The 25316-nt window shown below is 37.4% G+C and overlaps 1 protein-coding gene and 1 long non-coding RNA gene across 4 annotated transcripts in view; one reads left to right on the top strand and one right to left on the bottom strand.

The window, feature by feature from the left end:
* CPA6 (carboxypeptidase A6) overlaps positions 1-25316 on the bottom strand; it is a 295184-nt gene that overhangs the window by 46861 nt on the left and 223007 nt on the right. The window contains exons 7-8 of the mRNA XM_070382835.1: positions 1950-2060; positions 1367-1457 (exon numbers count right to left, since the gene is read on the bottom strand). Coding sequence (XP_070238936.1) covers positions 1367-1457; positions 1950-2060 — 202 coding nt within the window. The remainder of the gene's footprint in view (positions 1-1366; positions 1458-1949; positions 2061-25316) is intronic.
* Positions 1-25316, top strand: part of LOC138990755 (uncharacterized) — a 147826-nt gene that overhangs the window by 69129 nt on the left and 53381 nt on the right. The window lies entirely within an intron of this gene.

Below are 25316 nucleotides of genomic sequence, written 5' to 3'. Positions count from 1 at the left end.
TGGATTAAAGAGTGTTCTGTGGAAGGAGTCTCAAGCACACCCAGTTATCCTGCCTGATGCTGGTGGAGATGGAAGGAGTGGCATCTGGTACCGAACCAAAGCCTCACAGAAGGAAAGACTGTGATGAGCTTCATTGCTAAGAGACTCTCGTGAGACATACTATTGCACAACACTCTGGTCTGTATTTTGAGGGCGCTAGGGAAGGACTCTGAGAAAGGGTAGCTCTTTACAGCTGCATGTGGCTTACACTTGTTTCCCTCCCTGCTGTTGCCAACTAGGATACCTAGCAAAGTAAACCAGAATATGTCGCTTGCCCCCAAATATTGCCTCTTTGACATAAAAATTAATTTGAGTCCAAGGCAATTGAGCAGCAGCAAATGCAGAAGTTCTGTTCACCTTCCCCCTTTCTGCCTAAAGACAGGATATAAATTCTTCTACTGGAGAGAGGCCTTTAGCCCAGAGACAACACCAGAGGAATCTGCAAACAAACCTTCCCGCTTGAGTTTCTTCTCATATAATTATTTCCCAAGGTTGGCAGCCCTTGGAAACTTAAAACTGTTTTCCTTTGTCCTATTGTTTCTCTACAAGTTTATTGCTCTTCGTTGAAGACTCTGTATAATTTGGTGTTCTAAGTTGCCACTTGGAGTTACTTTTCATGAGCTTTCTCCTATGTATCCTGTGCAGAGTCCATTAATAAACTGTTTTTCCTTGTTAATCTGTCTTTCTGTTTAAGAGCCCCAGCTGAAAACCCAAGATGGGATGAGGTCAAGTTTTGCCTCTTCTATACTAGCTGTGGCTAATTTTCTGTTTCTCTCTTTTGCTGTCTACCTGCTTCTTTATTTTGCCACAAGAGTTTCCTTTCTTAAAATGATATCCTTTCCTTATTTAAAAGGTTACTGTCATGAAACATGGAATGTAGTGAAAATATATTTGCCAAATGAGTGCCCAGTCAGTACATGATTGGCAGGTTGGTAGAGTCTAGACAAGGATTTGGCAGCTGTGATCACCATAGACAGATGAAAACAGGATCAGCCTTACTCTCAGTGAAAGGATAAATTATGATGACTGGATTTATACCACAAACCACATTTCCTGTTTTAGTTTCTGAATGACAAATATCCCTTAGTTTTCTGCTTTTATGTCTGTGTTTAAATTTTCAATTTTCAGCATGAGGTTGCCAGATTTGAATCCTTTATGAAAATGCTTTCATTTTCTTTTGTGAATTACAGCTACAGTACATAACATAGGAGGTTTTCACATACACAAAGACATCAATGTTACATCAGAGCCCTAATGGGTTCATCATTTTTGAGAGTGAACGCGATGGATACCTCCGAATCCAGATCCCAGTTAGTCCCCAACATACCACACCATTTCACCCTCCAGTTTCGATTGGCATCCACTCCACGGCAGCGAAACCTTGAGTTCCTTGACCTTGTTTTTCTCCAAAATCGATCCTAGATGTAATTAAAAGAAAAGAGGTGCAGAATAAACACTTAAGAGCTTATGCCCATGCATTTTAGTAGTTCTTCAGTGAATGAATCACAGCAGTGAGGGGTGGGGGATTCCCTCCAGGAATAAACAAGTCCGTGGAGTGAGAAGAGGACAAGATGAGCATTGGACGCCCAGGTTCATGCTCCAATTCCTGCCACAGACTTCTCTCTTAGTTTCTCTTGGCCTCATTTCTTCACAGGCAAAATTGAATAAGCTGGACTAGACAAGTGACTTTTCATAATTTATTTGGAAGGAGACATCTTTCTTTAAACATGAAATCTTATGCAAAAGACAAACATATATAAACAAAATCAGAAGGTTGATGCTGTGCTAGGGAAGGGAGTGGAAATCTTTTATAGCTCTGGAAGTACTAGGCTGGCTGCCCACCAAGCATCCTTCCTGCTTTAGGACAATTTTCCATGTTTTTTTTCAGGTGGATAGGCAAAGTGACTTACATTGGTCCAGCTAAAATGGTATCCATCGACGTTAAACACAGGCATGATATAGAAATACAGATGATTCAATGTTTTTCTCATGGTTGGGTCACTCCTATATGTTAGAAGAGCCTAAAAGACAGAGGTGACATGTTTCCTACAAATCAATCCCAAATAAAGATTTCAAAAAATAATATGAGAAATATTTTATATCTATGGGAAATACTAAATATATTGAGTTGAAAAGTAATAAGCTAATATGAGTTATAATTTGACATCACATGTTCTTTCTTGAGACTTCTGTCTCAAACTATTTCTGATAACATTTTAGCAAGGGTGCAAAACAGATTAATCGGGCAGCCTCTTGTAATATTTCAGATCTGGCTAAAGTTTAGGATGATTAAGAAAGCAGCAATTTAGATATGATTTTGTATTATCAGTTCTTTTTAAGATTCCATTCAGTTGTGGACAAAACAATTACCTAAATATTTTGCTATTCTTACATGATACATCACAACACAGGATAGTTATATGTGCCACTTAATTGTTTATGCGTAACTGGTAGCAGACTCAAGTTTTGGAACTTACTGCATGGACACTCTGTTCTTTCCTGACTTTTCTACAAAGAGTTAATGGACAATTATTTATTGTGTCACCTTTATCATGGTTCCTTTGAAATCTTGCTTCTGTGTGACTGATGCCAGGCTTGAAGATTTGGCCTCAAATAGAAAAGCATTAAATATGCTAAGCCAAGTTAAGAATATAAACATTTTGAAATACCATTCCTATGGAACGGACTTTTTAAATAAATCCTTTTTGATGCATATTTGTCTATTTATAAAGTACCTTAGACAAACATTTAGGATATTTGTAACAATGGCTGCCTTGGGGGAGGAGGCCTGGGGGACAATGTATAGGAAAGATTACCACCTCTCATTTTATATCCATTTGGATTGTTAGAATTTTACCATATTAAAATAATTCAAAATAATTCTTAAATTATATCTTGCTTTGGAAAATTTAATACTTGAAAGTTTCAATTTTCTTTTACATCCAGGTATGTAGAATTTCTGAACCAATCATAAGCAGCATTCTGTATTTATACAGTGAGAATTCTGTTAATAGACAGCAGCACTCCAATAATGCAATCTATTATGAGAAAGTCTCACTATATTAGAAATAATACTGAAAATATAGGAATATATTCAAGAACATAAGAAATGAGTTAAATACTATTTTATTAAATATAATTTAAATACTTATAAATTAATACAAGTCGATAAACATTGTTAATACAATTCTCTTTTGTTCTCCTTTAAGATTCAATAATTTGCTGGCCAAATAACTTTGGTAGAACTTTTGTATGTGCTTGAATTTCTATTAACAGTCCAATGTCTCAAACTAGAGGAAAGTTCCTGATATGTGATCAATTGTACATACCCTGGAATTTTGTTTTCCTCTAATAAAAGGAGGTCCCCCAAAGCCTGGAGGAAGTCTGCTGGTGGGATGGCAGAGACAGTTATATGATTAGCTAACTTTTCTCCCTTAACGTTAGAGGGTTGTGGTTTTCCATGCCACTCTAGAGAGGAAGAAGAGATGGAAGGAACGGAATTTGGAGCAGCAAGGCAGGAATGAAGAGATAGGAAAAGTTGTAATTTCTCTCCCTTCTCTCATAGCACTGGGATCCATGACTCATTCATCTCAGTCCAAAGTGGGGAAGTCTCACCTCTTCCAAGCACAGAAAATGTGCTACATGTTAGCACATTAAGCACTAGATTATGCTGGAGACTTGCATGTGGACCTTCTCATTTTATTCTGCCTTCTCCTCCTCCAATGCAATTGACTGCCATGCTTTTGTATTGGAGAAAATATTACTAACTTCCTTTTAAAAAAATCACAATATATTTTAAGCAAATATAAAAAATACAGAGAAGAAATTACATCCACTGCATCTTGTTGTATTTATCAAATATTTTTAAAAGAATATCAAGACATTATAGGTAAAACTAGAGCTCCCCCCCCCTTTTTTTTAATCACTCTCAGATCCCATTTTCCTCCCCTCCTTCAATAAGTGTCCTCAATTTGCCATTATCATTTCCGTGCATGATTTTCTAATTTAGTACATATGTGCGGATTCATGAACAATATATAATATGTGTATGCTTTGAAATTTCATGCAAATGAGATCATGATACGGCAATCTTCAGTTTGCTTTTCTCTCCAATGTTATATTTTGACACTTATTAAGTTGATTTGTTCATTTTTAACTATTACATGGAATTCCATTATAAATGGAATGCACACTATATCTATAAAGGTATATAGAGGCATTTATAAAGGTAAATGCACACTATATCTATCCCTTATTTTGTTGATGTATGGTTATGTTGTTTCTGATATTTCACTGTTACAAGATTGGCGGTGAACATTCCTGAACATTTTTCCTAGACATGTGTGAAAGTTTCTTTATTATATAAATCTAGGAATACCTTGCTGGGTCTTGGATTTCTGTGCCTTCCACTTTACTAAATGTTGCCATTTTCTGTCTAAATCAGTAAATATTTTCATTATCAGTAATGAGAATTCCCATTGCTCTACAACTTGCCAACCCTTGGTTTTGTTAGGCTTTCAATGAAAAAAAGTTAATGGGTATGAAAACATGTTTTGTCATTTTACTTCATATTTCCCTGCATACAATTTATATTGAACAGCATTTATATAATGATAGGCCATTCTAGGAATTGCTCACTCATATTATTGCCTATTTTTTCTATTAAACTCATTCTTATATTCTGAATATTAATCTTCATTTGATTATGTGTGTCATGATCATCTTCCTTTCTTGTGGCTTATTGCTTATGTTCATGTCCTTGTTGTATATAAGTTTTCAATTTTATTACCATTAAATATATACGTGTTACTTAAGAACCCATCTCTGTTTTAAGATTATAAAGCTATTACCTTGTATTTTCTTCAAATATCTAAAGTTTCTTTTTAAAGACCTTAAAACTGCTAGAAATGATTTTTTACATGATGTTCAGTTGAGATTTATTCATTAATGTTTCCATTATGGAAGGCCAATGGCTCTCTCGTACTCATTTGGATAAGTTGTCTTTTCCCCAATGAGTTAGTATGTCACCTCTGTTGAGGATCAAGTTTTCTTTCAAGGGAAGAATTGTTTTAATGCATTTTGGTTTATATCTATTCACCAAAACCACATCATGGTTTACCTAGAATCTGCCGAGTCTCGTTGAATGTCTCCCACATTCAGTTCCATTTCAAAATTAGCTTGGCTATTATTGACTCTTCTCCATTTATGTTAATTTTGAAACTGAGGTTGAGTACATGACAAATGTTCTCTTCTATATAAGGTTGTTTTTTTTTTTTTGCCATTAATTGATACTGAATTTTAACAAATAATCTTTCTTCATATAGTAACATAATCATGTTGTTATGGTCAATTTCAATAAGTAACTTTCTAACATTAAATTATCCCTCTATTTCTGGGATAAGCCCACTACGTTATGATATACACTGATATTATGTTGGCTGGATTTAGGTTGCTAATATTTACATCTATATTTTTGAGTGAGATAGACATATTTTTCTTTCTTGTTTTGGTATCAGAGTTATTACTCTATTATTTGGGGAGTAAACCATCTAGGCCTACAGCAGAAAGGAATTAAATACAAAATAAAGATATAGTAGGGAAGATGTATCTTTAATTTCTGTTTCATTGGTTTCTGCTCTTTATTCTTTCTTTCACTGACTCTTTTTCTAATTTCTTAAGAGTGGAAAGCTTAGCTCATCAACTTGGGCATCTTTATTCTTTTTCTAATATATTTATTTAAAATGATAAATTCCTCTTCAGTAGTACATTAGCTACATTTTATATGTTTTGGTATATAATAGTTTTGCTTCCATTCAGTTGTAAATATTGAAAAATTTCCTTGATTTCTTTAAACTATGAGTTATTTGTAAAGGTCTGTATATTTTAAATCATGTAAATTAACCATCTTTTTTATGTGAGCTTTTTTAAAGTCATATTTTTATAAATAATTTCTAACAACTGCATTGTAGCCAGAGGAGATGATCTATCTGATATAGGTTCTTGGTATCTCTTGATCTTGCTTTCGGCCTAGTATGTAGTCAATTTTTGCAAATGTTTCAATGGTGCTTGAAAACAATATACATTATCTAGTCACTGGGTATGTGTTCTATGTGTGTTTATTAGATTACGCTTATTAATTACACTGTTTTTGTCAGCTATATTCTTACTAAAATTTTTGCCTGTCTGCTGTCTTAATCACCGAATTGTGCTTAAAAACTCAATTATTTTATTTTTAGATTAATTTTTATCAGAGTATATCTATATTAGGTATATTTTTATCAGAGTATACCTATATTAGGCTCTACCGTACAGCAAATACATATCATATGTATTCATATGTATCAAATACATATGAATCAGCCATACATATACATATATCCTGTCCCTTTGGGAGTTGGTGCTGGACAGGGAGGCCTGGTGTGCTATGATTCATGGGGTCACAAAGAGTTGGACACGACTGGGCGACTGAACTGAACTGAACTGTCCCTTTGGACTTCCTTCCCATTCAGGTCACCTCAGTGCATTAACTAGAGTTCCCTGTGCTGTACAACATGTTCTCATTAGTTATCTATTTTATACATAGTATCGATAGTGTATATGTGTCAATCCAAGTCTGCCCATTCCTCCCCCTACCTTTCCCTTGGTAGCCATACATTTGGTCTCTCCATCTATCTTTATTTCTACTTTGCAAATGGGATTGATCATTTATACCATTTTTCTAGATTCCACAGACATGTGTTAATATACAACATTTGTTTTTCTCTTTCTGACTTACTTCTCTCTTCATGACACTGTCTAGGTCTATCCATGTCTCTACAAATGACCAATTATGTTCCTTTTTATGGCTGAGTACAAGGCTGTATATTGTCACCCTGCTTATTTAACTTATATGCAGAGTACATCATGAGAAACGCTGGACTGGAAGAAACACAAACTGGAATCAAGATTGCCGGGAGAAATATCAATAACCTCAGATATGCAGATGACACCACCCTTATGGCAGAAAGTGAAGAGGAACTCAAAAGCCGCTTGATGAAAGTGAAAGTGCAGAATGAAAAAGTTGGCTTAAAGCTCAACATTCAGAAAACGAAGATCATGGCATCCGGTCCCATCACTTCATGGGAAATAGATGGGGAAACAGTGGAAACAGTGTCAGACTTTATTTTTGGGGGCTCCAAAATCACTGTAGATGGTGATTGTAGCCATGAAATTAAAAGATGCTTACTCCTGGGAAGGAAAGTTATGACCAACCTAGATAGCATATTCAAGAGCAGAGACATTACTTTGCCAACAAAGGTTCATCTAGTCAAGGCTATGGTTTTTCCTGTGGCCATGTATGGATGTGAGAGTTGGACTGTGAAGAAGGCTGAGAGCCGAAGAATTGATGCTTTTGAACTGTGGTGTTGGAGAAGGCTTTTTTTTTTTTTTTATTTTTAAACTTTACATAATTGTATTAGTTTTGCCAAATATCAAAATGAATCCACCACAGGTATACATGTGTTCCCCATCCTGAACCCTCCTCCCTCCCCATACCATCCCTCTGGGTCATCCCAGTGCAGTAGCCCCACGCATCCAGTATCGTGCATCGAACCTGGACTGGAGAAGACTCTTGAGAGTCCCTTGGACTGCAAGGAGATCCAGCCAGTCCATTCTGAAGGAGATCAGCCCTGGGATTTCTTTGGAAGGAATGATGCTAAAGCTGAAACTCCAGTACTTAGGCCACCTCATGCAAAGAGTTGACTCATTGGAAAAGACTCTGATGCTGGGAGGGCTTGGGGGCAGGAGGAGAAGGGGATGACAGAGGATGAGATGGCTGGGTGGCATCACTGACTCGATGGATGTGAGTCTGAGTGAACTCCAGGAGTTGGTGATGGACAGGGAGGCCTGGCGTGCTGTGATTCATGGGATTGCAAAGAGTCGGACACAACTGAGCAACTGAACTGAACTGAATATTCCATAGTATATATGTACTACGTCTTCTTTATCCATTCCTCTGTTGATGGACATTTATGTTGCTTCCATGTCCTAGTTATTATAAGTAATGTTGCAGTGAACATGGGGGCTTGTGTATCTTCTTGAATTATGGTTTTCTTTGGGTATATGCGCAGTAGTGGGATTGCTGGGTCAAATGGTAGTTCTGTTTTTATTTTTTTGGGAAAACTTCATGTTGTTTTCCATAATGGCTGCATCAATTTATACTCCCACCAACACTTTTCCCCACACCCTCTCCTGCATTTATTGTTTGTAGATTTTTTTATTTTGGCCATTCTGACCAGTATGAGGTGATATCTCATTGTAGTTTTGATTTGCATTTCTGTGATAATTAGTGATGTTGAGAATCTTTTCCTGTTTTTGTTGACCATATCTATGTCTTTGGAGAAATGTATATCTAGATCTTCTGCCCATCTTTCATTTGGGTTGTTTTTTTAATATTTAGTTGCATGAACTGCTTGTATATTTACGAGATTAATCCTTTGTCATTTGCTTTGTTTGCAAATATTTTCTCCCATTCTGAGGATTGTATCTTCATCTTGTTTATGGTTTCCTTTGCTGTGCAAAAGCTTTTAAGTTTAATTAGGTCCCATTCGTTAATTTTTGTTTTTCTTACGCTAGGAGGTGGGTCAAAAAAGATCTTGCTGTGATTTATGTCATAAAGTGTTTTGCCTATGTTTTTCTCTTTGGGTTTTATAGCATCTGGCCTTACAGTCAAGGCTTTAATCCATTTTGAATTTATTTCTGTGTATGGTATTAGGGAGGCATTTCATGTGGCTCAGTGATAAAGAATTTGCCTGCCAAGTAGGAGACGTGCATTTGATCTTTGGGCTGGGAAGATCCCCTGGAGAAGGAAATGGCAACCCACTCCACATTCTTGCCTGGGAAATCCCATGGACAGAGGAACCTGGCACGCTACATCCATGGGGTCACAGAGAGTCAGATGGGATTGAGGGACTAAAACAGTAAAGAACATGGTGTAGGGAGTGTTCTGATTTCATTCTTTTACATGTAGCTTTCTGGTTTTCCCAGCACCACTTATCGAAGCCATTGTGTTTTCTCCCTTGTATATTCTTGCCTCCTTTGTCATAGATTAGGTGGCCACAGGTGTGTGAGTTTATCTCTGGGCTTTCTATCATGTTGTTGATCTATATTTCTATTTTTGTGCCAGTACTATACTCCCTTGATTACTGTAGCTTTGTAGTATAGTCTGAAGTCGGGGAGCCTGATTTCTCCAGCTCCATTTGTCTTAAGACTTGTTTGGCTATTTGGAGACTTCTGTGTTTCCATACTAATTGTAAATTTTTTTGTTTTAGTTCTGTGAAAAATACCATTGGTTGTTTGATAGGGATTGCATTGAATCTGTAGATAACTTTGGGTAGTGGTCATTTTCACAATATTCTTCCGCTCCAAGAACATGGTATATTTCTCCATCAGTTCATGTCATCTTTGATTTCTTTCATCAGTGTTTTCTATGTACAGGTCTTTTGCCTCCTTAGGTAGGTTTATTCCTAGGTATTTTGTTCTTTATTCCTAGGTATTTTATTCTTTTTGTTTCAATGGTAAATGGGATTGTTTCCTGAATTTCTCTTTCTGATCTTTGTTAGTGCATGGGAATGCAAGATATTTCTGTATATTAATTTTGTATCCTGAGACTTTACTTAATTCATTCATTAGCCCTAGGAGTTTTCTGATGGCATCGTTAGGATTTCCTATGTATAATATCATGCTATCTGCAAAGATAACTTCTTCTTCTTCCAATTTGGATTCCTATTTTTTTTTTCTTTCCAATTCGGATTCCTATTATTTATTTTTTCTTTCCTTGTGATGGCAAGAACTTCCAAGACTATGTTGAGTAAAAGTGGTGAGAGTGGAGCTCCTTGCTTGTTGCTGATCTTAGAGTAAATGCTTTCAGCTTTTCACTGCTGAGAATAAGGTTTGCTGTGAGTTTGTCATATATGGCCTTTATTTTGCTGATGTAGGTTCCCTTTAGGCCCACTTTCTGGAAAGCTTTTATCATAAATGCTTGTTGAATTTTGTCAAAAGCTTTTTCTGCTCTATTGAGATGATCATATGGTTTTTATTCTTTAATTTGTTAATATGGTGTATAATATTGATTGATTTGCATATATTGAGTCTTTGCATCCCTGGGATAAATCCCAATTCATCTCAGTGTATGATCTTTTTAACATATTGTTGGATTTGGCTTGCTAGTATTTTGTTGAGTACTTTTGTGTCTATGTTCATCAGTGATATTGGCCAGTAATTTTCTTTTTTTTGTAATTTTGTCTGGTTTTGGTATCAAGGTGATGGTGGCCACATAGAATGAGTTTGGGAATATTCCACTTCTAAAACTTCATTTTAAAACGATTTATCACTTTTAATTATAACTGTCAAGTGTTTTTGTATATTTTGAGGCCATTAACATGGCTTGGTTTTAAATTTATTCATTTCCAAATAATGTATTAAGTAAGGAAGCTGTTTCCTAGCATTCTTTTCTGGAGTGGATTTAATATTTGAGATGTGCCGGAACATGTTCTTCCTCTGACAAATAAACAGAGTGTCATTGTTTTGCATATGCTATATTTGTGATTTTTATAACTCTAAGAATTGCAGCCATTCTCCATCTGGTCAGACAAAATGAGAATGATCACAATGTGATGACTGTTCAGAGCTGAATAGGACAATTCAGAAACCCCTTTCTTCAGTGCTTTAAATAATGGCTGTAGATGGCTTCTTGTATGGTTTAGGTGAAGTTTCTAGGAAAAAAAGATGATCATGTGACATTCTATCATACTCTAACATGATCATACTATCATACTTAAAAGATGATCATGTGACTGTCTATCATACTCTAACACAGGATAACCATAAAGAACACTGGGGCGTGCTTTCCTTCTAACACGTGGGACTCTTTTTAGCAATCAATTCCCACCATCCATACACACAGGAAAGGAGATACCTACTAATCGAGTTCCTTCCTGGTTTTCCAAGTTTAATTTCTTGACTACTGTTGTTGCTTAGAAGGAAGATTTAAGTAGGCATGACCTGAAAGCCAGTCACAAAACCATGTTCCACACGCCTCATTGTGGCAGTCTTTAGGTACTACACTCACCTCCATCAATTCACTTAAAAGTACTTTGCAGAGATGCATTTTAAGTTAAAAGGTACAGTTTTGAGTATAACATTCTGCTAGGAAAGTGATATGTTGGTATTAGGTTATGGAATTTCTGAACTTAATGAAGGGAGACAAAGAATGAATCTATTTGGTACCTACCAAGACTACTTTGGTTTCTGCATAAAGAGATGCATGTCATTTACCAGAATCAGAATCAGAATTCAGGAAATCAGTCCTGAATATTCATTGGAAGGACTGATGCTGAAGCTCCAATACTTTGGCCACCTGATGCGAAAAACCGACTCATTGGAAAAGACCCTGACGCTGGGAAAGATGGAAGGCAGGAGGAGAAGGGAATGACAGAGGATGAGATGGTTGGATGGCTTCACGGACTCAATGGACATGAGTTTGAGCAAGCTCCGGGAGTTGGTGATGGACAGGGAAGCCTGGCTGCAGTCCGTGGGGTCACAAAAAGTCAGACACAACTGAGTGACTGAACTGAACATATACCAGAATTCACCAAATAAACTTCAGTTAAATTCAAAGAAAAATTTTGCAATTATGAAAGTCTTTGTGTGGTAAGAGAAGGTTAGGCCCGAGAGTTCCCCCTTTTCATTGTTTTTGGATTTATTTGGTTGGATGTTGCTTTCTTAGAACTCTATGGCAACCTGGAATGTGACACTGTTTTTAGGATCAGTGGTGCTGGCTTTTAAAAAGGCAGCTTTAAAATTTTTTCCATTATTTTTCTTCTAGAATGACTACAGAAGACCTAAAAATACTCAGCTATTAAAAAGAATACATTTGAATCAGTTCTAATGAGATGGGTGAAACTGGAGCTTATTATATAGAGTGAAGTAAGCCAGAATGAAAAACACCAATGCAGTATGCTAACGCATATATATGGAATTTAGAAAGATGGTAACGATAACCCTATATGTGAGACAGCAAAAGAGACACAGATGTATAGAACAGTCTTTTGGACTCTGTTGGAGAGGGCGAGGGTGGGATGGTTTGGGAGAATGGCATTGAAACATGTATAATATCATATGTGAAATGAATTGCTAGTCCAGGTCTGATGCATGATACAGGGTGCTCAGGGCTGGTGCACTGGGATGACCCAGAGGGATGGTACGGGGAGGGAGGTGGGAGGGGGTTTCAGGATGGGGAACACGTGTACACACGTGGCGGATTCATGTTGATGTATGGCAAAACCAATACAATATTGTAAAGTAATTAGCCTCCAATTAAAGTAAATAAATTTATATATAAAAAAAGAAGACCTAAAAATAACAAGCACATATTGAGTGAAGTGCATGCTGGGAGAACTAGCTGTTATAACTGAGGTCAAAGGAACAGCACAGTCACCAGTCAAGTTGAAGGTTCTCACCTAGACTGGAGTGGAGTAAAACTATTTACGGTAGAAGAGTTGAAACACCAAAGTGGGTGCATCTTGACACAAAGGAGTTATTTATGATGCAGTAATTGGAGAATGAATTAGAGCAGGAGAGAGTTCCCAGGGAAATTTTTAAAAAGGGAGCTTAATGTATAATGTATTCAAAGTCATACTGTGAGAAGCTCCTTAAATACAATATGGTAACTAAATAATAGCTTGGAAGCAACATGAACAAAGGCTCTGTGAATGAATGGTGGAGAACTGGAAAATCATACGCAAATCTAGTTATTTTTATACTTAATTAATTTATACTGAGAACCTCTCAGAGACTGGCTAGTCTAACAGGGCAGGTGACTATTGAAAAATGTTATCTATTAATCTATATTTTCTATTAAGAGATATAGATAAACATTTGAAATATTTTGTATTAAGAGTCGGACATGACTGAGCGACTTCTCTTTCACTTTTCACTTTTATGCATTGGAGAAGGAAATGGCAACCCACTCCAGTGTTCTTGCCTGGAGAATCCCAGGGACAGGGAGCCTGGTGGGCTGCCTGAAGCGACTTAGCAGTAGCTGCATTACTTTTTCCTTAAATAAAACCACTTCACAATTCTAGAATTTTTGTACTGAGATAGCCTAATAACAATGGTTGGTTGTATTTAATCAGGGCGGTGGCATTGTTAAAATCTACTATGTAAGAATCATTAACCTACAAAAAGAAAGCATAGGCATCTTCAATCTGCATGGCTCTGATATACACAAATATCAGTAACCATGGTTTAGTTAAATAATAGCAGTCCTCCAAGTACAGTTCAAATTTGTTACTAGTGCTAGGTCTTAACTCTGCAAACCTCTTTGTAAATTATAGCTGTGCATCAAGACCTGTGACAAATTGTGCCACTTGTTTTAAAGTCTGTAGGTGTGTGATTGGCCACTGTGTGTGTTTACTCAGTTCATACACAGACAGAAAAGTGTGTAGCTGTGTTGCTCCCTTGTCTTCCGGTGAAAAAACTCATGTGGCATTTGGCAAAAATGGATATGGTTAGAGAGTATTGGCCAACAAGGCTTAAAGTGAAGCAGTAATGCAGATAATGCAGAAGGAAATATGAATCAAATGTAAATGGAGTTATAGTAGAAATAGCTGACCACAGGAATATGGACACTGCCTTAGGTAGCCTGAGGAACTAAGTGAAGACAAACTCACTGACATAAATGAGGGAAATGGTTGTAATGGAAAGGAGGAAGGTGTTCCAGAAAAAACGACGCTGTCAACATTTCACATTAAAGCAACAATGATTATAGTAAAGTTGCAGGATATAAAATCAACACACAGAAATCCCTTGCATTCCTATACACTAATAATGAGAAAACAGAAAGAGAAATTAAGGAAACAATTCCATTCACCATTGCAACGGAAAGAATAAAATACTTAGGAATATATCTACCTAAAGAAACTAAAGACCTGTATATAGAAAACTATAAAACACTGGTGAAAGAAATCAAAGAGGACACTAATAGATGGAGAAATATACCATGTTCATGGATTGGAAGAATCAATATAGTGAAAATGAATATACTACCCAAAGCAATTTATAGATTCAATGTGATAAAGATTTTTACAAAGAAATGACATTTAATTATCAATATCTTTAATGTTTTAAATTACAGTGTAATAAGCATTAGTTTCACTATTTTTGGTCAATGTCTTACATGCTTACAACAGAGTAAGAAAGTCTTTAATCTTTTGACAAAAATACATAAAGATCATAGAACAAACTTAATTTTCCATATTAGTTATCAAGATAGATTTTTATGGCTTCAGTTTGCATGATCACTTCTACAGTTGTACACACTTTTCTGTGCCAGAAAAGTGAAGACTGCCTGTATAAACACTGCCTGTATAAACAGTGCCCAAAACATTCTCAGATGTTGAATAGTGGAGCACGATGGATGCAATGGCTTTCAGTTTAATTAAAATGAACAAACATTAATATAGAGCCTGCTATATATAAGACATTACAAATTGAATTAAAAGGAAGAAAGAGCTTGGTTGGAGGATGCAAAGGATTAAAGAGAAGACTGGGGAGGGGGAGAAGGATAGGAGAATATAAGGAATTAAAGGTACTAAAAGACTGGCAGAAAAATTAAAATATTGCAATTAAAAGGGATGGTAGTGGACAAAATCAGAGAATTTTTACAAATGCAGATCTATGAACTGTTTTTTATTATACCATTAACAACAAAGACTTATTTGCTTACTCAACTGAACTTATTAGAAGTTTGGTCTGGAGTTAGTAACCCTCTCAATTACTTATTTATTCCCCAACCTTTGGTATATTTTATACAAAAACTTAAATTCTCTTCCTTAAAAGGTTTATTCTGATTTTAGTGATACATTTCTTAACCAAGACTTTGAGTTTCATGCCTACATTTGAGGGTTTATATTGGTTTTTACCTTTAATTTCCAGTAAGACATAATGAGGGGCTTCCTTCTAATGGTAAAGAAAAGTGAAAGTGAAGTCGTTCAGTTGTGTTGGACTCTGCGACCCCATGGACTGTAGCTCACCAGGTTCCTCTGTCCATGGGATTTCCCAGGCAAGAATACCGGAGTGGGTTGCCACTTCCTTCTCCAGGGGATTTTCCTGACCCAAGGATTGAACCCAGGTCTCCAGCATTGGGGACAGATGTTTTACTATCTGAGCCACCAGGGAATCCCAATGGTAAAGAACCCGCCTGACAATTCAGGAGATATAAGAGATACAGGTTCGATCCCTGGGTTGGGAAGATTCCCTGGAAAAGGCCATGGCTACTCACTCCAGTATTCTTGCCTGGAGAATCCCATGGACAGAGGAGCCTGGCATGCTACAGTCCATGGGATTGCAAAGAGTCAGACATGACTTAGCAACTCATTAATACCACCACCAACAATTACATACTACCCTGAATCGCATGCCAGGTTTTGGCACCAGGATTAGCCATCCTTAGTGCCTATTGTAGATGGCTAGGAGCGTGGAAACGGAGTTGGTTTTCCAGTGTAATCAGGTTGGGCCTGAAAGTGTGAGGTTTCATATTGTATAATAGCAGAAGAATACCATGATCCACCTGGGACATTAAGGAAGTTTTTTTTTCTCTCTCTCTCTTTCCCCCCTCCTTTTGGCTACCATTCTGTTAAAGGACCAAATTAGATCCACCTATATATTATGCCTCTTCAAAGTCTGGAAGAACTTTCCATTTCAGAGCATTCTTGTCCCAATTTTCCCATGGATCATCTTCTCACAAACCCTTGCTTTCTTTATCTTTGGTCTGCCGCTGAGTTAAATTAAATTCAATCACTGATTTTAAAATGAAGTGAAAGTGAAAGTCACTCAGTCATGTCCGACTCTTTGCGACCCCATGGTCTGTATAGTCCACGGAATTCTCCAGGCCAGAATACTGGAGTGGTAGCCTTTCCCTTCTCCAGGGGATCTTCCCAACCCAGGGACTGAACCCAGGTCTCCCACATTGCAGGCAGATTCTTTAACAGCTGAGCCACAAGGGAAGCCCGATTTTAAAATACCTGCAGGAATATACGACTCAAGTATAAATGAGTTTAATTTGAGAATGAAACTATTCAGTTTTGACTGGGTTAAATTCGTTTAAAACATGTCATTTTGGGTTCTGTTAATATAGAAAATATGGAAAATTCAAAAAATAAGAAAATAAAAATCATAATTTTTTAGTATTTAGTACATTTCTTATGTATATGTATCTCAAATATAGATTTTACAACATGGAAATTATAATGTCCATGCTGTTTTTCTCAGGTTGTAATAAGTGTAAAAGTTATTTAAATTTTTTTTTAAATTTATTTTTATTGGAGTATAGTTACTTTACAATATTGTGTTAGTTTCTGCTATACGACAGTTAATCAGTAATGCATATACACATATCCACTCTTTCTAAAATTCTATTTCCATATGGGTCATTACAGAGTATTGAGTAGAGTTCCCTGTTCTATACAGTAGCTTCTTATTAGTTATCTGTTTATATATTATAGTGTGTATACGTCAATTCCAATCTCCCAATTTATCAGTCCCCTGTCTCCAATCCCCCTTGGTAACCATAAGTTTATTTTCTACATCTGTGACTCTGTTTTATAAATAGGTTTATGTGTACCATTTTTTAAGATTCCACATATAATGATATTATATATCATTATTATATATAAATCATATTATATAAATGATATTTGTTCTTTTCTGGCTTACTTCACTCAGTGTGGCAATCTCTAGGTCTATCTCTGTTGCTGCAAGTGGCATTATTTTATTCCTTTTTATGGCTGAATAATATTCCATTGTATATATGTACTGCATCACCTTTTTCCATTCCTGTGTTGATGGACATTCAGATTGCTTCCATGTCCTGGCTATTGTAAATGGTGCTGCAATGAATACTGGGGTACATGTATATTTTTGAATTATGGTTTTATCTGGGTATATGTCTAGGAGTGGGATTGCTGGATCATATGGTAGCTCTATTTTTAGTTTTTTTAAGGAGCCTCAATACTGTTCTCCAGAGCGACTGTACCAATTTATATTTCCACCAACTATGTAGGAAGGTTCCCTTTTATCCATATCATCTCCAGTCTTTGTTGTTTGTAGATGTTTTGATGATGGCCGTTTTGACAGGTGTGAGGTGATACATCATTTAATTTGAATTTCTCTGATAATTAGTGATGTTGAGCATTTTTTCCTTTGCCTCTTGGCTATCTGTATATCTTCTTTGGAAAAAATGTCTATTTAGGTCTTGTGTCCATTTTTTGATTAGGTTGTTTGTTGACATCGAGTTTTGTGAGCTGTTTGTATATTTTGGAGATTACATTCCTGTTAGTCTCTTCATCTGAAAATATTTTCTTCCATTCTGAGGGTTGTTTTTTCATTTGCTTTAGGTTTACTTTGCTATGTGTCCATGCTGGCTTTTATTTATTTTTGATACAACAGCATGTCACAGGCATTTTTCCCATCCTAAATACTCCTTTAATATATTTAATGAAGTCAGGGCTATCAACCATTTCCTTTATACTTTTCTGCTTTACTTTGATATTTGGAGACATCTTACTTGGAAGTCAAATCAACGTTTTCCAGAGTTACTTATTTTATATTCTTTAAAAAAATATTTATTAGGCTGCACGTGATCTTCATTGTGGTATGTGGGATTTTTAGTTGTGGCATGTGGATTCTTAGCTGTGGCATGGGGGATCTAGTTCTCTGAACGTCCCCTGAACAAGGGACTGAGCCCCCAGGCCTTCTGAATTGGGAGGGCAGTCTTAGCCATTGAACCACCAGGGAAGTGCCACTTATTCTATATTTTGTAAGTAAAGACTCTGGTCAAATTTGCCCTAGTGCACTCAAAGCCGGTGCATTGGGACAACCCATAGGGATGGAATGGGGAGGGAGGTGGGAAGGGGTTTTGGGTGGGGAGACATATGTACACCTGTGGCTGATTCTTGTCAATGTATGGCAAAAACTACCACAATATTGTAAGGTAATTAGCCTCCAATTATAATAAATAATTTTAAAAATTTTGCTCTAGCAATGTAGAAATATTTGAGGCAAAAATTAAGTTATGTACATAACTCTGAGCCAGCTAGCCCCAGCTGTGGCTTGAGATACCCAGCCCTGGAGATAGACAATTTTAAACTCTCAAAAGTGCACAAAGCCCAGACGACCTCATTTGATTGGAGATGATTCTGAGAAACGAGCAAATGCTATTCCATCTGCACTGCCAACAAAGAATTAAGTGGCTTTTCCACAATTAAGAAAAAAACATGAAAAATTAAAAGATGTTAAATATAGGCTGCTGCTAAAAATTGCTTGCCTACCTCAACTACCATTATGATTCCCCTGAACTCGTGCCAGAGCTCAGAACAGGAGTGGTGAACTGTTTCAGTCCTCTACCTTTTTCCTGTCTCTTATCAGGTGGAGTAATACACTCAAGAAAAATATTTGAAACAATTCTGTTATGGTTGGCTAAATCACTGGGATGTTTTCTTGGATTTCTGTTTCCAAATTAAACCTGTAAACCAAGTATTGATTCTTTTGGTTGAGATACTCAACTCTGTTTACAGAGCCTCTTTAATCTCTCATCAGAGAGTATTTCCTCCTTTTGGTTTAGGAGAATCAAGCTGTAATAGAACAGAGTTTTGAAAATCCTGTCTCCCTCCCCACTACACACCCTGCCTGGGCTGGTGCATGATAGACACTTAGTAATTACTTGTTGACTACATCAATCATTTAACTTGCTTAATGGAGTGTGGTTTTGGGTTCTTCCCTTCAGACTAATAAAACTGCCAACATTTCAGCTGATGCTCCCACAGTTTCATCATTCTCTTGAGCATCTTGCCATCTTTGACTCATCCTGCACTTTCATCCCCATATCAAGCTGGTCATCAGTTCCTAAAGACTTTCTTTATTGCTGTTTTCTGTGTTTGTGTCTCATCTCCCCAGTAGAATTGTAGTAAAAGAATTGAGGGAAGCATTAATGTAACGTACATTACAGTACTTGTACTGTTCTAGAACTTTGCAAGCTGCCTTCACATAAAAAGAAGAGCTTAATAAGTCTTTGGTTGAATGAATGAATGATTTTTTCATTTGAACTATATAAACCTTTTCTTTACTTTCCATTCCTACATCCACTCTCCCTGTCCATGTGTGGAATTTTGCCCTAAACACTTCTAGTTAGTTGCCTCACTCTAGGCTCCTACTTCCTTCCATTCATATATCATTGTATTTCTCCTTTAAACTCTCATTTAATACTGATATGCTTTTCATGCATGAGAGTATTTTCTCATTTTTCTTTATTGGACCAAACTCTGGCTTCCAAGGCTAACTTTAATAATTTTTCAGTCAGTCTCAGATTGCACTAGAATCTACTCACACAGACTGTAGGATTTGGTCTTACTAATATATACCATGTCCTTAACGTTATTGGTCTTTTTTTTGAACATGATTATATCTCCCTGGTCACATTTCCATTCCTGAGTCAAGGTCTAATGAGACTCACTTCCCCAGAGATTTTTCCTAAAGCTTGTCATCTTTCAAAGTCTAATGGATTTCTCTGATTTCTTTTAAAGAATTTTTTTTTTTTTGGATGCGGACCATTTTAAAACTCTTGAAAACTATTTTTTTAAAAAACTATTTTTTTTTAAAACTCAAAACTATTGAATGTGTTACAATATTTCTTCTATTTTATGTTTTGTTTTTTTGGCCACGAGGCATGTGGGATCTTAGCTCCCTCACCAGGGATCGAACCCACACTCTCCTGCACTGGAAGGTGAGGTCTTAACCACTAGATCGCCAGGAAAGTCCGTCTCCGATTCTTGAATTCCTTCAGCTATTACAGTTAGTATAATTTAATCTCCAAAGATACACTGTTTTATGTTGTTTACTACTTCCTGCACACAAATATTTCTCCTCAAATAAAATGTAGACTCCTTGAGGGCTGGACCATGACTTACACTTCTGCTGACCCCACAGTGTTAAGAGCTGAAAATGTAGTGACCAACAAGAAATTGTTGGCTGATTAATATAAACATTCTCCAACAGGACCCTATTTAACACTGAGTTAAAGAAATAACAGCTTTATCAGGATATAATTCACACATTCTACAGTTCATCTTTTTAAAGTATACAATTAAGTGGCTTTTAATATATTCACAGAGTAATGCAACTGTCACCACTACCTAATTTTAGAATATTTTCATCACCAAAAAAGACACTTCATATCCTTTAGGTATCAACTCCCTGACCCCCCTCATTTTCCTAGCCATAGGTAACCACTAATCCACTTTCTGTCTGTAAATTAGCCTGTTTTGGACGTCCTGTACAAGAGGAACTGTGTACTGTGTGGTCTTTTGTGGCTGCTGTTTTCAGTTAGCTTAGTGCTTTCAAGGTTCATCTATGTTGTAGCATGTATCAACACTTCATTTCTTTTTTTTTTTAATTGAGTGTAATTCATTTAAAAATGTACAGTTCAGTGGTTTTTTAGTATGTTCATAAATGTCATGTCGTCACTATCTAATTGCAGAACTTTTCCATCACCCCCCAAAAGAAACATGGTAGTCATTCCCAATTCCCCTCTCCCCGCATCCTCTGGCAACCACTAATCTACTTTCTGTTTCTATGGATTTGCCTGTTCTTGACATTTCATATATATTGAATGATACAATATATGGCCTTTTACTTCTGGTTTATTTCACGTAACATGTTTCAAGGTTCATCCATGTTGTGGTTTGTATTGTACTTTATTATGGTTGAATAATATTCCATGGCATGGATCTACCATATTTTGTTTATCCATCAGTTGATGGACCTCTGAGTTGCTTCCATTTTTTTGGCTATTAGGAAAATTTTGCTGTGAACATTCCTGTACACATTTCTGTGTGGATATATGTTTTCATTGTTCTTGGTTATATATACAGGAGTGGAATTTGGGGGTTGCATGAGTAACCATGTGTTTACTTTTTGAGGAAGTGCTAAACAGTTTTTAACTATTTTTAACTTGTTAGTTTCCTTTGCAATTTTATTTTTAACTCCATTACTTTTAAGCTTTGTGAGTGTTGCTTTTTATAAGTCTTGATTAGCTCTCTATTTTCTTTGTTCCCTGCCCTGTGTCTGTCCTCATATTTAAGTCTCTTGTGCCATGCTTAGTTGTTCAGTCATGTCTGACTCTTTGCAACCATGGACTGTAGCCCACCAGCCTCCTCTATCCACAGAAGTCTCTAGGAAAGAATACTGGAGTGGGTTGCCACGCCTTCTTCCAGGGGGTCTGCCCAACCCAGGGATCAAACCCAGGTCTCATGCATTGTAGGTAGATTCTTTACCGGCTGAGCCACTAGGGAAGCCCATTTAAGTCTCTTACTCATCTGCAAGTAGTATCTGTTCACTTTTGCAGACAGATAACTTCCAAGTTCTATATATTTACCTCTGTTTCTTTCCCTTTCTTAATCTATTCTAGTTTTTTTTCTTTGATGAATTTAGTATCTGTATCATCCCTTTTGGCCCATGACAAATTTAAGAAAACTTTATCACCAAAAGATAGTGTTTCTTAAATTTCCTTTTTGGATTCATGGTGAAGTGACATCTGTGATATGCATTTCAATAGTACATCTACCATGTTTTTTCCCCTTGGCTTCCTCCATCCGAAACCAGTTGTTGTGTTCAGTTGTTAAGTTTTGTCTGACTTTGCAACCCCATGGACTGCAGCACGCCAGGCTTCCCTGTCCTTCACTTTCTCCTGGAGTTTGCTCAAATTCATTTCCATTGATGCCATCCAACTGTCTTACCCTCTGTTGCCCCCTTCTGCTCCTGCTCTCAGTCTTTCCAATGTCTTTTGGACATTGGAATCAGGGTCTTTTCCAATGAGTCAGCTCTTCACATCAGGTGGCCAAAGTATACCCCTGAAGTGTAGTAATACCAATGAATTGAAAGTCACTCAGTCGTGTCCGACTGTAGTCCATGGAATTCTCCAGGCCAGAATACTGGAGTGGGTTGCTGTCCCCTTCTCCAGGGGATCTTCCCAACCCAGGGATCAAACCCAGGTCTCCCGCATTGCAGGAAGATTTTTTTACCAGCTGAGCCACAAGGGAAGCCCAAGAATACTGCAGTGGGTAGCCTATCCCTTCTCCGGTGGATCTTCCTGACCCAGGAATCGAACTGGGGTCTTCTGCATTGCAGGTGGATTCTTAACCAACTGAGCTATCTGCTGTACTATAAATACAACATTAATAATGGTTCTGTTAACCTGGTATAAAGACACATTGAAAAAGAGAAAGATTTTGCAACCCAAGCATATCTCCATTGCTTTTCTTTATTTTGCTTATATTAATAAGATATAAAAATTTATAATATGAATACTATAAAAAATAAGTGACAGGTATTGAAATTGAAAGTGATAGCTCTCTATTTTTCAACATAATTAAAAGATTTTCAATTTGAAAGATAAAACCCACAATCTTATCATGCATTTTGCATTTTAAAAACATCTGCCAGCCAGCAGTTATTTGTTGAGATAATGAATACAGTTATCAGTTATGTGTTGAGACAGTGAATTCACTTGAGCAGTTTTTAAAGTAAAATAATCAAGGCCATCTCACCAGTGAAGCAAGCCAGGTAGTTTGCTTCTCTGTCATTGCTTTCTAAGCTTTGTGTGTCCAAGACTCAGGGACTCATCCACTAAACTGGAGTAGGCAGCAGCAGTGGAAGTGGCTCCCAGGGCCTGACATGGGAGAGTCAAGCTGACTGAAGAGGAGAGGGACAGTCACAGCCACAACCAACACTCCTGGTGTCCATGGTGGAGTGAGTCAGGGTCAGTTGATGAAGTTTATACATAGCGGAGAGGAAAGGGCAAGAATAAACTTGGCTTCTGACCGCCCAGGAAGGAAAACAGTACCTGGTTCCAAAGAGAATGGAATCCAGGAGTATGGAGACCTGGTTACTCTTTTTACAATACATTTAACATTTTGAGATAGATATAGATTCACATGGGGCTTCCCTGGTGGCTCAGATGGTAAAGAATCTGCCTGCAATGCGGGAGACCCGGGTTTGGTCCCTGGGTCAGAAAGATCCCTTGTTGAAGGGAACGGCTACCCACTCCAGTATTCTTTCCTGAAGAGTTCCATGGACAGAGATTACAAATTCACATATAAGAATTAATACAGAGAAATCCCTTGTACCCTGGACCCACTTTCCCCCAATGGCAATATCTTATAAAACTATAGTATGAGGTACCATTTCACACCAGTCAGAATGGCTGTGATCCAAAAGTCTACAAATAATAAATGCTGGAGAGGGTGTGGAGAAAAGGGAACCCTCTTACACTGTTGGTGGGAATGCAAACTAGTACAGCCACTATGCAGAACAGTGTGGAGATTCCTTAAAAAACTGGAAATAGAACTGCCTTATGATCCAGCAATCCCACTGCTGGGCATACACACTGAGGAAACCAGAAGGGAAAGAGACACGTGTACCCCAATGTTCATCGCAGCACTGTTTATAATAGCCAGGACATGGAAGCAACCTAGATGTCCATCAGCAGATGAATGGATAAGAAAGCTGTGGTACATATACGCAATGGAGTATTACTCAGCCATTAAAAAGAATACATTTGAATTAGTTCTAATGAGGTGGATGAAACTGGAGCCTATTATACAGAGTGAAGTAAGCCAGAAGGAAAAACATAAATACAGTATACTAACGCATATATATGGAATTTAGAAAGATGGTAACAATAACCCGGTGTACGAAACAGCAAAAGAGACACTGATGTATAGAACAGTCTTATGGACTCTGTGGGAGAGGAAGAGGGTGGGAAGATTTGGGAGAATGGCATTGAAACATGTAAAATATCATGTAAGAAACAAGTTGCCAGTCCAGGTTCAATGCACAATACTGGATGCTTGGGGCTAGTGCACTGGGACGACCCAGAGGGATGGTATGGGGAGGGAGGAGGGAGGAGGGAGGAGGGTTCAGGATGGGGAACACATGTATACCTGTGGCGGATTCATTTTGATATTTGGCAAAACTAATACAATTATGTAAAGTTTAAAAAAAAAAAAAAGACTATAGTATAATATCCAGCTAGTATACTGAAATGGACAGTCAAGATACAGACCCTTACCATCACAACAAGGACCCCTCATGGTTGCCCTTTTATAGCCACATTCACTTTCCTTTCCTTAATCCCCAGAAAACACTAATATGTTATCTATTTCTATACAGTTGAACCTTAAACAACACGGGGATTGGGGTGCTGACCCTCCAAAAACAGTGGAAAATCCATATATGCGACTTCTCGGGAGGTCCAATGTTTAAGACTCCATGTTTCCAGTGCAAGGAACACAGGTTCAATCCCTGTCAGGAAACTAAGATCCCACAGGCCACACGGTATGGCCAGAAAAAAAAATCCACATATAATTTTACAATTGGTCCTCCATGTCTAGTGTTCCACACCCCTGGGTTCAACCAACCAAGGATCATGTACAACTGTGGTACATATTTATTGAAAAAAATCTGTATGAGTGGACCCTTGCAGTTTAAATCCATATTTGTTGTTGTTGTTCAGTCACTCAGTTATGTCCAACTTTGCGACCCCATGAACTGCAGCATGCCAGGCTTTTCTGTCCATCACCAACTCCTCGAGTTTGCTCAAACTCATCATGTCCATTGAGTTAATGATGCCATCCAACCATCTCATCCTCTGTTGTCACCCTCTCATCCTGCCTTCAATCTTTCCCAGCATCAGGGTCTTTTCCAATGAGTCAGTCTTTGCATCAGGTGGCCAAAGTATTGGAGTTTCAGCTTCAGCATCAGTCCTTCCAATGAATATTCAGGACTGATTTCCTTTAGGATGGACTGGTTTGATCTCCTTGCAGGCCAAGGGACTCTCAAGAGTCTTCTGCAACATCACAGTTCAAAAGCATCAATTCTTTGGCGCTCAGTTTTCTTTATGAGACTCGAACTCTCATATCCGTACATGACTACTGGAAAAACCATAGTTTTGTCTAGACAGACTTTTGTCAGCAAAGTAATTTCTCTGCTTTTTAATATGCTGTCTATTTGAGTCAACTGTAATTTTATCACCTCAAGAACATCCTATAAATGAGTAATGGCAACCCACTCCAGTGTTCTTGCCTGGAGAATCCCAGGGACGGGGCAGCCTAGCAGGCTGCCATCTATGGGGTCGCAGAGAGTCAGACACGACTGAAGCGACTTAGCAGCAGCAGCATAGTATGTGT

Source organism: Bos mutus, chromosome 14 (genome assembly GCF_027580195.1).
Source record: "Bos mutus isolate GX-2022 chromosome 14, NWIPB_WYAK_1.1, whole genome shotgun sequence".
Lineage (NCBI taxonomy): Eukaryota > Metazoa > Chordata > Mammalia > Artiodactyla > Bovidae > Bos > Bos mutus.
Note: the sequence above shows the minus strand (reverse complement) of the source record. Positions and strands in the feature narration are given on the sequence as shown.